The 12,862-nt window shown below is 47.6% G+C and overlaps 1 protein-coding gene across 1 annotated transcript in view; it reads left to right on the forward strand.

Moving 5' to 3' along the window:
- Nucleotides 1-12,862, forward strand: part of STRA6 (signaling receptor and transporter of retinol STRA6) — a 110,756-nt gene that overhangs the window by 86,970 nt on the left and 10,924 nt on the right. Inside the window, exons 16-17 of the mRNA XM_073652770.1 lie at nt 1,431-1,594; nt 2,010-2,126. Coding sequence (XP_073508871.1) covers nt 1,431-1,594; nt 2,010-2,126 — 281 coding nt within the window. The remainder of the gene's footprint in view (nt 1-1,430; nt 1,595-2,009; nt 2,127-12,862) is intronic.

Genomic DNA, 12,862 nt, shown 5'->3' on the forward strand with positions numbered 1-12,862 from the left:
CACAGACCTGGATATCTCTGGTGTGGGTTTTTCCGGTACTGGAAAAATCAGGACGTGTGAAACTGGCCTAAAACTGATTGCGCTTCTTACGCCAGACTGGAAAAGCATTTCTGGCAAATCACAGGGAGGCGCACGCCACAGTGAAAGTATGCTGAATTTATTTAGTGGCACATGCATCTTAATGGATTCGGTGCATTGTACTTCTTATTTATAACTAACTCGAAGAATGCCATAAAGAAAAGGGGACAAGATCTTTAGAGGGAACCTCTCATGTCCTATAATGCTGTTAACATTCAGCTATAGGGTTAAAAGAATACTCTCATTAAATGGAACAGCTGTGATCCCCTGCTGTAATGTCTGTATACTCTTTTACTTCCTCCGCTGCCCAGGAGATGTGGTATGATCAGGCCATGTTCTTGCACGGTCAGACACCGCCATTACACAGTACACAGCAGGGGCACATTTATAAGATTATCTCAGCACAGGAACATTTTATTTAAACACATCCAATTGTGGAACTTATTTTTATTCCAGGATCTGTTGATTAAAACATACTTTTGTTCATGGCACAATCCCTTTAACCTGAAGATATGTGGTTAATCTGCAGGTTAATAGCGCTCTGAACCTGCCTGGCGCCAGCACTAAGACACCCGCTGCCGGGAGAATATTAACTTTATTCCTCCCGCTAACGTTCGAGTTTCAGTCATGGGGGCGGAGCTGGCACGGATTCAGTCACCACTCTGTGTATAGACAGCGGCAGCAGATCAGCATTAGGGCCAGCTGTCAGTCAGTGCCAGCCACTGTACTGAAATTGTGTCACCTAGAAGAAAATGAATTCAATTTCTCCTGGGAGCCACCGGCTTTCAGTCAAAAAGGCACAAAAAAGCTGACGGCTTTAGGGAGAATTAAAGCTCATTTTCTCCTGGTTGCCGCACTTTCAGTACAGCAGCAGGGCACCTTCATAATGCTATTAACCTCCAGATTAACCCTATACCTGCAGGTTAATAGTGTTATAGGACATGACAGGTTCCCTTTAAGCATAAATCTGAACCTTAGTGATGCGATATAGATAATGATAATTTGCATGACCTAATTGATGTAAATGCTAAATGACTTCACCTTCAATTATTATAAAACCACAGTGTGACAAGCGGACAGCATCACTTCACAAGAGACATTTGATGAAGGGAGTGAAGAATGCTTTGCTTTACCTCATTTCTGGAAATCTTAATCACCAATATGACATTGATTATGGTGTAAACCTAGTAAATATTTTATCGCTTATTGGTAATAATTTGTTAGTTTGGATACTTCAGTATTAGTAAAGTTTATCACTTTTCCTTTGAGTAAAATAACTATTTGTGATTTATGGCATAAATTAAATGATATAAATACGCATATTAAAATACCTTTTCTATCAATACATTTAGGAGAAGTCTCTTCATATTCACATATATCTTCCTCCCGGTGAATATTTTACGAGGTGGATTACTCTCCATCGCACGTCTTGTGGTCTCAGTTATTTTTAATATCATCCATTTCTGTCGTCTGGACTTGAGTTTACTACAACACAGTGTACAAGGATGGGATCCAGGCAAGTTTTAAGCATCTTACACCCATATGGCTTTTGTTCTTCATGCTTTGGTGTCCACCTAAAAATGACAGACACAGACCAGAGACCCAAGTGACTCCTCATTATGAGAATGGCTCTGCCAGGCATTACTTCTGAATCACGTTTTTTGGAAATTTAGATGGAAACCCCGATGCAGCACTCAGCTGCAAAAATGTGAAGCTTGCCATTTTATTTTCAGATTGCTATACTCATAGTGCTCTAAACTTTGCTTTCTTTTTTTTTTAATTTATAATATTCTTAGAAATCATTATCTTCTTTCTCAATACCTCATCAGGAAGCATTAATACTATTATATTCATAATCTATTTATCTCTTTATGTCCTCGTTGACTACATTTAATCATCTTAACGATAGTTTTTTTTATTTGCTATGGTAGGCTACAGGAACTACTGCAATTTCTTACTGTTGGAGGTCAGCGAGTGTCATCCACTGGTTTCAGCTTTTTGTTTGCTTCTGAAGCCTCCTAGTTGGAAGAAGCCTGACCTGGAAGAAGGTGAGGCATTTCTGCACTATCCTTAAACTGGAATATTAGTAGGGTTTCCAAAAAATGAAATTGAAAGACGGAGCCCAATTACCTTGGCAAAGATGTAATGTTGTACTATTCTTTGGGTGCAGTTTATTTTTTTATTTTTCTAATAAAGCTGAAAAAATAATGGATTAGACTTGTGGCTTAGTTGTTCAAATTTGCTTGCTGACTGGTTGTTACAACAGGTTAATGTATCCTGTGAGCACAGAAAAAGTACTACAATATCCAGTTCACATACATAAATAAAACCTCAAATTCATTTAGAATTTTTGTAAAATTTATGTAAAAAAACAGGGTGTCCATATTTTATCTCTATTGACGCTTTGCGGACGCATGCAGCATTCTTACTCATAGTACAGTCTTGGTGTACCCTGTGATCATAAAGGCAGGTCCAAGTAAGAATTACAGTGAACCTAACATCTGATACATGTTACCCAACACATCTTGCCCTGGATTGACTATACATACTCATATACAGTACAGACCAAAAGTTTGGACACACCTTCTCATTTAAAGATTTTTCTGTATTTTCATGACTTTGAAAATTGTACATTCACACTAAAGGCATCAAAACCATGAATTAACACATGTGGAATTATATACTTAACAAAAAAGTGTGAAACAACTGAAAATATGTCTTATATTCTAGGTTCTTCAAAGTAGCCACCTTTTACTATGATGACTGCTTTGCACACTCTTGGCATTCTCTTGATGAGCTTCAAGAGGTAGTCACAGGAAATGGTCTTCCAACAATCTTGAAGGAGATTCCCAGAGATGCTTAGCACTTGTTGGCCCTTTTGCCTTCACTCTGCAGTCCAGCTCACTTCAAACCATCTCGATTGGGTTCAGGTCTGGTGACTGTGGAGGCCAGGTCGTCTGGCATAGCACCCCATCACTCTCCTTCTTGGTCAAATATCCCTTACACAGCCTGGAAGTGTGTTTGGGGTCATTGTCCTGTTGAAAAATAAGTGATGGTCCAACTAAACGCAAACCGGATGGAATAGCATTCCGCTGCAAGATGCTGTGGTAGCCATGCTGGTTCAGTATGCCTTCAATTTTGAATAAATCCCCAACTGTGTCACCAGCAAAGCACCCCTACACCATCACACCTCCTCCTCCATGCTTCACGGTGGGAACCAGGCATGTAGAGTCCATCCGTTCACCTTTTCTGCGTCGCACAAAGACATGGTGGTTGGAACCAAAGATCTCAAATTTGGACTCATCAGACCAAAGCACAGATTTCCACTGGTCTAATGTCCATTCCTTGTGTTCTTTAGCCCAAACAAGTCTCTTCTGCTTGTTGCCTGTCCTTAGCCGTGGTTTCCTAGCAGCTATTTTACCCTGATGGCCTGCTGCACAAAGTCTCCTCTTAACAATTGTTGTAGAGATGTGTCTGCTGCTAGAACTCTGTGTGGCATTGACCTGGTCTCAAATCTGAGGTGCTGTTAACCTGCGATTTCTGAGGCTGGTGACTCGGATAAACTTATCCACAGAAGCAGAGGTGACTCTTGGTCTTCCTTTCCTGGGGCGGTCCTCATGTGAGCCAGTTTCTTTGTAGCGCTTGATGGTTTTTGCAACTGCACTTGGGGACACTTTCAAAGTTTGCCCAATTTTTCGGACTGATTGACCTTCATTTCTTAAAGTAATGATGGCCACTCGTTTTTCTTTACTTAGCTGCTTTTTTCTTGCCATAATACAAATTCTAACAGTCTATACAGTAGGACTATCAGCTGTGTATCCACCTGACTCCTGCACAACACAACTGATGGTCCCAACCCCATTTATAAGGCAAGAAATCTGACTTATTAAACCTGACAGGGCACACCTGTGAAGTGAAAACCATTTCCGGTGACTACCTCTTGAAGCTCATCAAGAGAATGCCAAGAGTGTGCAAAGCAGTCATCAAAGCAAAAGGTGGCTACTTTGAAGAACCTAGAATATAAGACATATTTTCAGTTGTTTCACACTTTTTTGTTAAGTATATAATTCCATATGTGTTAATTCATAGTTTTGATGCCTTCAGTGTGAATGTACAATTTTCAAAGTCATGAAAATACAGAAAAATCTTTAAATGAGAAGGTGTGTCCAAACTTTTGGTCTGTACTGTAGACATAGACCTTTCAATCCAGGGAACCTGCCTGGGACTTTCCTCTTCAACTAGACTACACCACTGCTCGGTCCCAGGCGGCTATTCAATTATATTGTTCTCTGAAACGCCACAGCATTTCAGAGTCAAATATACCTGGCTGAGATCATATAGCCAGAGTTTGATACATGCTGCTCTTATATTGGGCAGCATGTATCAGCTGTTAGGTTCTCTTTATTGTATCTTACTTTGTATTTGTATTTTATGCTTCCATTTAGCCCCCAAACTGATAACCGTAAAGTAACAGCTGTATAAAATGTTATGCTATATGACTATACAATCTTTTTTCTCTCCTTATTTACCCTCCTCCTCTTTCCTTTTCTTTCCTTGTTGCCCCTACTTAATCAATATTTTCCTTCCCTTGTTTCCATTTTTTTCCCGTTTTCCCCTTTCCCTTCCCCATATAAAAATTAATACTCAATTAAAATGTTATGCTAGACAAAGTCTGTGGACCAACTATATACATTACAGTTTCTGTGGGTGGGATATCCATAACTTTTTTTGTAGTTATGCTTTGCAAACAAAAATTCCTCTATATTTCCCCTGCCCATCAATTGTAATACCAAGTTACTTGTGCTTAGTGCTTACTCATATGGGCAACATTACAAAACAATATAGAAATGCTTTAAAGCAGATCCACATTTTGACTATAAATATGAAGCTGTCAATCATTGGTGGCAGAGGAAGGGACAGGAGGAGGCAGAGTGAGGCTCTTCTCAGAACCTCTGTATTCTCTGAGAGCTCGTTTTAGCCAAGCATAAGATCATTTGTGGTATATATGGGCTAATTGTTAAGGTAATCATAAAAAAGTAAACCCATGAAATGTTCACTCTTTTGACATATATTTTTCCTATAACTACTAGTGTTGAGCGAGCACTAAAATGCTCGGGTGCTCGAAGCTCTGGCCGAGCTCGCCGTGATACTCAGGTGCTCGAACCGAGCAGCGAGCCCAATGTTAGTCTGTGGGAGACCCGAGCATTTTTGTGGCGGCACCCCCGGCAGTCTGTAGAAAGCCTAAAAAGTGCCCAAAACGATAGTGACAGTGCTCAAAAGACATGGGGACAGCATGGGCATCGCCCCAGGAAGCATTTCTGACCCCCAGGGCACTGCTGTCAACAACGTGGTGAGAGGTATTAAGCCACTTTTACGGGCTCACAATAAAACGTTCAAAAACGAAACTGAAACGGTTTTCCTGTGATATATGTTAAGGAACTTCCTTTCCAGGGTAAAGACTTGTGTATAAGGTAAAATAAATAACCAAAAACAAAAATACTCCTCCACACCTTGGGCTATGTTCACAAGTAGCATTTTTTATGTGTTTTTGCACTTTTGTATTGCTTTTAACCGTGACAAATGCATTCACCGGGAAATGTCATTTTAACATTTTACAATATTATCTGGCCATGTGCTGTGTGACACATGCATACAGTGCTGAAAAGACATGGGAAAAGCATGGGGAAGACCCCTGGAAGCATCTCTGACACCCAGGTCACTGCCTAAAAGTGTGCCATCAGAAGTGATCCTTTCCGCATCAGAAGATGCAAACTTGCAACTATCCCCGTGCAAGTCCTTGTCCAAGGGCAGTGTTCAATTGTACCTCCCCCATTCCTTACAATGCAAGCGCAAGTATGCAGCCTGCCACCCACCCTCCACCAGGCTGCAATACCATACTGCTAGATTGCTTGCACTTGAAATTTGGCCTTTTAGTTTTGAGGAGGCCGAATCTGGCCACTACCTCATGGCTGCTTCGGCAGCGAGGTATCCATACTCATTCCCCAGCCGCCCGGCGGCCGGGTGTCCACGCTCGGTCCCCAGCCACCAGGGGGCGGCTGGGTGTCCATACTCGGTCCTCAGCCGCCCCACGGCCGGGTGTCCACACACGCTCCCCAGCCGCCTGGGGGCGGTAGGGTGTCCATAAACAGTCCCCAGCCGCCCCTATTTCTCCATGGAACATCCCCCACAGACTTTTCTTAGCCCGGCCTGCTTTAGGGCAGCATTGGACGAGCCCACCAGAGAACCAGATTCCTCCGATGGGCCCTGGCTTCTCGATCAGGGGAGTTGAGAGTGCCAAGGTGAGGAGCATGATGATGATGATAGAAGTTAGCATCTGCTTTGTTTTCTTGGAATGCAAGAGTAAGTTTAAGTGTGCAACCAAACACCCACCCACCCCCAGGCTGCAATACCATACTGCTAGCTTGCACTTGAAATGGGGCCTTTTAGTTTGGAGGAGGCCGAAGCTGGCCACTACCTCATGGCTGCTTCGGCAGCGAGGTATCCATACTCAGTCCCCAGCTGCCTGGCGGCCGGGTGTCCACGCTCGGTCCCCAGCCACCAGGGGGCGGCCGGGTGTCCATACTCGGTCCCCAGCCGCCCCCATTTCTCCTTGGAACATCCTCCCACACACTTTTCTTAGCCCGGCCTGCTTTAGGGCAACATTGGACGAGCCCACCAGAGAACCAGACTCCTCCGGTGGGCCTTGGCTTCTCCATTAGGGGAGCTGAGAGTGCCAAGGTGAGGAGCATGATGATGATGATAGAAGTTAGAGTCTGCTTTGTTTTCTTGGAATGTAGCAGGGGCTAGGCCTGAGGTGGTCAGCGTTTTGGCACATATCCTACCTCCTCCGAGGATTGCTGGATGTTTTCCTGCTACTATCCCAGTTCTATGACTCCCGTTAAAACAAAGCTTCAGGTGATGAATGATGGATGAGGTGGTGGCAAAGGAGAAAGAGCAGGAGGAACAGGGACCATTCACATCAATATCAGGCCAGTCAACCACACATGTCTTGTAGGATATTGTTCTGTACCAAAAGGAGCGGTTCGGCTACACAGTTAAAGGGCATGCAGTGAGTGCAATGCCTAACAAAAATTTCGAGGCACTCCAATGACCCGTGGAAGTGACATGGAGGTCAGAGGGCCTTAACTAAACCGTTTTTTCCATTTATAGCAACTGGGTCTCCTGTGCACTGTTGGCCTAAGCAGTGAATAGAAGGCTTTCCAAAAATTATGAGGAACTGCAATGCCCCTTGAAACAGACGTGGATTACAGCATACTAAAAACCTTCTACCCATTATTGGGGAGTGGGTCTCCCTTAGTGGTCGCCTATGCATTGAAAAGCAAAAGCTGACTAAAATTAGGAGGAAATGCAATGCCCGTTGGAAGAATGGTGGAGGTCGCAGTGGAATAAAAAGATGGTTTTAATGCCCCTTGGAAAAGTGGTGGAGGTCGCAGTAGCTTAACAAAATGGTTTTAATGCCCCTTGGAGAAGTGGTGGAGGTCGCAGTAGCTTAACAAGACGCTTTTAATGCCCCTTGGAAGAGACGTGGAGGTTGCAGTGGAATAAAAAGACAATATCAATGCCCCTTGAAAATGTGGTGGAGGTCGCAGTAGCTTAACAAGATGGTTTTAATGCCCCTGGGAAAGGTGGTGGAGGTCGCAGTAGCTTAACAAGACGCTTTTAATGCCCCTTGGAAGAGACGTGGAGGTCGCAGTGGAATAAAAAGACAATATCAATGCCCCTGGGAAAAGTGGTGGAGGTCGCAGTAGCTTAACAAGATGGTTTTAATGCCCCTTGGAAGAGACGTGGAGCTTGCAGTAGCTTAACAAGACGGTTTTAATGCCCCTGGGAAAAGTGGTGGAGGTCGCAGTAGCTTAACAAGACGTTTTAATGCCCCTTGGAAGAATGGTGGACGTCGCAGTAGCTTAACAAGATGGTTTTAATGCCCCTTGGAAGAGCGGTGGAGGTCGCAGTAGCTTAGCAAGACGGTTTTAATGCCCCTTGGAAGAGTGGTGGAGGTCACAGTAGCTTAAAAAGACGGTTTAAATGCCCCTTGGAAGAGACGTGGAGGTCACAGTGGAATAAAAAGACAATATCAATGCCCCTTCGAAGAGTGGTGGAGGTCGCAGTAGCTTAACGAGACGGTTTTAATGCCCCTGGGAAAAGTGGTGGAGGTCGCAGTAGCTTAACAAGACGGTTTTAATGCCCCTTGGAAGAGACGTGGAGGTCGCAGTGGAATAAAAAGACAATACCAATGCCCCTGGGAAAATTGGTGGAGGTCGCAGTAGGTTAACAAGACGGTTTTAATGCCCCTTGGAAGAGACGTGGAGGTTGCAGTAGCTTAACAAGACGGTTTAAATGCCCCTTGGAAGAGCCATGCAGTACAGCATCTTAAAAACATTCCCATTATTGGGGAGTGGGTCTCCCATAGTCTTTGCCTATGCCTTCCAAGCAAAAGCTGCCAAAAATTAGGAGGGAGGAACTTGCAATGCTGGCAAACAAGAGCCATGCAGTACAGCATCTTAAAAACATTATTCCCATTATTGGGGAATGGGTCTCCCATAGTCTTTGCCTATGCCTTCCGAGCAAAAGCTGCCAAAAATTAGGACGGATGAACTTGCAATGCTGGCAACATGGACCAAGGTCACGCTGGTGGTATAGTTGTGGTGGAGGCTGAGGATAAGGAGAAGAGCAAACTACAGCCGAAATGAGGAAGCGTATACCCATGTGTGGGTGTGAAGCGGTGCATGGGAATACACCTCCCGAAATAACACAGTGGATTTGACTTTATGTTACTCTGCTGTCATTTGGTGGTGATGAGAAGTCTGGCCCAATCCAGCCCTTGTTCATTTTGATAAGGGTCAGATTATCAGCATTGTCAGTTGACAGGCGAGTGCGCTTATCTGCCCCAGCGGCACTAAAAACACGCTCCGATAACACGCTAGTGGCAGGGCAGGCCAGGACCTCCAAGGCGTACAGAGCGAGTTAATTCCAAGTGTCCAGCTTGGATACCCAATAATTAAAAGGCACAGAGGAATGACGGAGGACGCTGGTACGGTCGGCAAGGTACTCCCTCACCATCTTTTGAAACTTTCCACTCCTTGTGAGAGTGCCCCGTGCCTCAGGGCCTGTGTAACATACCTGGCGGCGTTCTTGCATAGGGCACCATCTCCCACTATGCAAGATCGCAAACTTGATCATCAGTCTAGTCTGCTAGCCTGGCTTCTATTCATGCTGTCTGTTTGTCTCTGTTCTGACTGCTTAGAGCGGCGGCCCGGTTACTTCCTGTTTCTTGTAGCTGCTGTGGGTACACCTCTAATGCGTCCTCAGCCTATTGCTGTCTGTCACTGGATATTTAAACCAGCTTCACCTGGAAGCTGGTGCCTGAGCAACTCTATCATTCAGTGTGCTCCTTGACTCTGAATGTGCCAGGTCCTGTCTGAACTATCTCCTAGCCTGTTGTCTGTCCGCATTCCTGGAGGCTGCATTTCCAGGCCAGTGTGAACACGCTCCTAGCCTGTTCTTTCCGCCTTCTAGGGGCCGCATACCTAGACCCGCTCCTGTATCTTGCCTGTTCCTGTCTGAACACGCTCCTTCCTGTTCGTTCCGCCTTCTAGGGGCTGCATACCTAGACCCGCTCCTGTATCTTGCTGCTGTGTCTGTTCTTGTCTGTATGCTCTCCTAGCCTGTTACCTGTTTTTCTCTATGCCCGTACGTTCCCTTTTCCTGCAGAGTCTGAACCCGTACCTAACTCCTACTCGTTGTCCCTGTACTCCCGTTTGTGAGTTTAGAGTCCACTCGCTACTTCATTGCAAGTACCTTGTGTGTTTCTGGTTCTGCCTTTCCCTTCTAGTCTGTTCCGTGTGAACAGAGCCCTGTCTTCTCTGCTCTGCCTTTGCTCATCGCCCCAGGCGGTCTCTCTCTGCCCTGCCTTTGCTCACTGCTCCAGGCGGTCTCGCTCTACTATGCCTTTGCTCGCCGCTCCAGGCGGTCTCGCTGTGCTCTGCCTTTGCTCACCGCTCAAGGCGGTCTCGCTCTGCTCTGCCTTTGCTCACCCCTCCAGGCGGTCTCACTCTGCTCTGCCTTTGCTCGCCGCTCCAGGCGGTCTCGCTCTGCTCTGCCTTTGCTCGCCGCTCAAGGCGGTCTCGCTCTGCTCTGCCTTTGCTCACCGCTCCAGGCGGCCTTGCTCTCCCCTGCCTTTGCTCACCGTTCCAGGCGGCCTCGCTCTGCTCTGCCTTTGCTCACCGCTCCAGGCTGTCTCGCTCTGCTCTGCCTTTGCTCACCACTCAAGGCGGTCTCGCTCTGCCTTTGCTCACCGCTCCAGGCGGTCTCGCTCTGCTCTGCCTTTCCTCGCCGCTCCAGGCGGTCTCGCTCTGCTCTGCCTTTGCTCGCCACTCAAGGCGGTCTCGCTCTGCTCTGCCTTTGCTCATCACTCTAGGCGGCCTCGCTCTGCTCTGCCTTTGCTCACCACTCTAGGCGGCCTCGCTCTGCTCTGCCTTTGCTCACCGCTCCAGGCTTCCTTGCTCTGCTCTGCCTTTGCTCACCGCTCCAGGCGGTCTCGCTCTGCTCTGCCTTTGCTCACCGCTCCAAGCGGTCTCGCTCTGCCCTGCCTTTGCTGACCACTCCAGGCGGTCTCGCTCTGCTCTGCTCTTGCTCACCGCTCCGGCGGTCTCGCCCTGCTCTGCTCTTGCTCACCGCTCCGGCAGCCTCGCCCTGCTCTGCTCTTGTTCACGCACCGGCGGTCTTGCTCTGCTCTGCTTGTCTACCGCATCTGCGGTTCTGTTCCTGAGTCCCAGTCTGTACTGGACCTTATCCAGTCTGTGCTCCAACCTGCTTGTGCCTCCCTGTCGGCACTCCAGCCGTGCTTGCCAGTACCCCCTGCCTGCATACCAGTCGTGCTTACCAGTGCCCGCCTGTCTACATACCAGCCGTGCCTGCCTATACCCACCAGTCAGTGTGCCAGCCTAACCTGCCTGTTCCTGTATTTTCCGGTGTGGGTCAACAGCCATGTCCGGGGTCTGACCTGGAGTAACACCTGGTCCCTCTGCTCGGTTCCTCGCTGGTGCACAGGCGTCGTTAGACGTCGTGCGACCTTGGTCGGATCGGGTAGATACATAGTTACGCCCCTCCAGGCACTCTCCGGTTCATGGTCCAGTGGGATCACTAAACACGCACACGCCAGTCAGTCCGGGCGTGTGCATAACAGCCTGCAAGCTGGGCGGGTCTCAGAAAACTGTCCCAGAACGTTGACAGTGTTCCCCTGCCTCTGCTGGATTGGAGTTGCGTCTCTCTCGTCTGTACGCCTTGGTTGGGCAACGAACTGTGACCCCTGCCGCTAGCGTGTTCAGATGGGAATTTTTTTACCAGTTCTGCAGCAAGGGCCTTCTGGTACTGCCCCATTTTTGTAGACCTCTCTACCTCAGGAATAAGAGAGTGAAAGTTCTCCTTGTAGCGGGGGTCTAAAGTGTCACCAACCAGTAATGACTGTCACCCAACATTTTAACAACGCGAGGGTCACGGTTAAGGCAGCGTAACATAAAGTCAGCCATGCGTGCCAGACTGGTAACGGGCAAGACTTCCGTGTCCTCACCAAGATGACGACTGACCATGCTCTCCTCCTCCTCCTCCCTGTCCTCAGGCCACCCACGCTGAACCGACGGTTTGACAGTTGTACAGGTACTACCGTCTACAGCGCATGATACCAGCTCCTGTTCTTCCTCCTCCTTCTCCTCCTCCTCTCCCACATTGTCCCCCAATGCCCGTTGGGATGAGATGAGGCTGGGCTGTGTGTAATCGCCCGCTTCGGCTTCTTGATCCATGTCATCATACTCTGGCTGCAATGCCTCCTCTTTAATTCTCTGCAGAGAACGTTGCAAAAGACAGACAAGTGGGATGCTGACGTTAATGATGGCGTCATCGCCACTCACCATCTTGGTGGACTCCTCAAAGTTTGTCAGGATGGTACATATGTCAGACATCCAGGTCCACTCCTGAGGTCTTATGTGTGGAGTCTGACCTGAATATTGACGGCCTTGTTGCAGCTGGTACTCCACAACTGCTCTCTTCTGCTCACAAATCCTTTGCAACATGTGGAGGGTAGAGTTCCAACGTGTGGGGACATCACACACCAGTCTTTGTGCCGGAAGCTGCAAACCCTGCTGCAACACAGCAAGGGCGGGGGAAGCTGTAGCTGACTTGCGAAAATGAGCTGACAGGCGGCGTACTTTGACGAGCAGATCTGGCAACTCGGGGTACGATTTAAGAAACCACTGAACCACGAGGTTAAGCGCATGAGCCAGGCGTGGTATGTGTGTGATCTCGCCTCGCCTCAGAGCCGCCACCAGGTTACGGCCATTGTCACACACGACCATGCCTGGATGTAGGTTCAGCGATCTCAGCCACAGATCTGCCTGCTCTTTCACAGCTGTCCACAACTCACAAGCAGTGTGAGGTTTATCACCTAAGCTTATGAGTTTCAGCACAGCCTGTTGCCGCTTGACTGAGGCAGTACTGCAGTGCTTCCAGCTTGTAACTGTTGTGGTGATATCTGAGATGGAGGCTGAACATGAGGAGGAGGAGGAGGATGATGCGCAGGAGCTGTACACTGTGGGGGCAACTCTGACTGACATAGGGCCCGCAATCCTCGGTGTGGGGAGGATGTGTTCCATCCCAAAGTCCGACTGGGTCCCGGCTTCCACTATGTTTACCCAGTGTGCCGTCAGGGAGATGTACCGTCCCTGGCCACAAGCACTTGTCCACTTGTCCGTTGTCAGGTGGACTCTCC

Source organism: Phyllobates terribilis, unplaced genomic scaffold, assembly GCF_046119375.1.
Source record: "Phyllobates terribilis strain yellow unplaced genomic scaffold, ASM4611937v1 Scaffold_11__3_contigs__length_659146591, whole genome shotgun sequence".
In the NCBI taxonomy this organism is placed as follows: Eukaryota; Metazoa; Chordata; class Amphibia; order Anura; family Dendrobatidae; genus Phyllobates; species Phyllobates terribilis.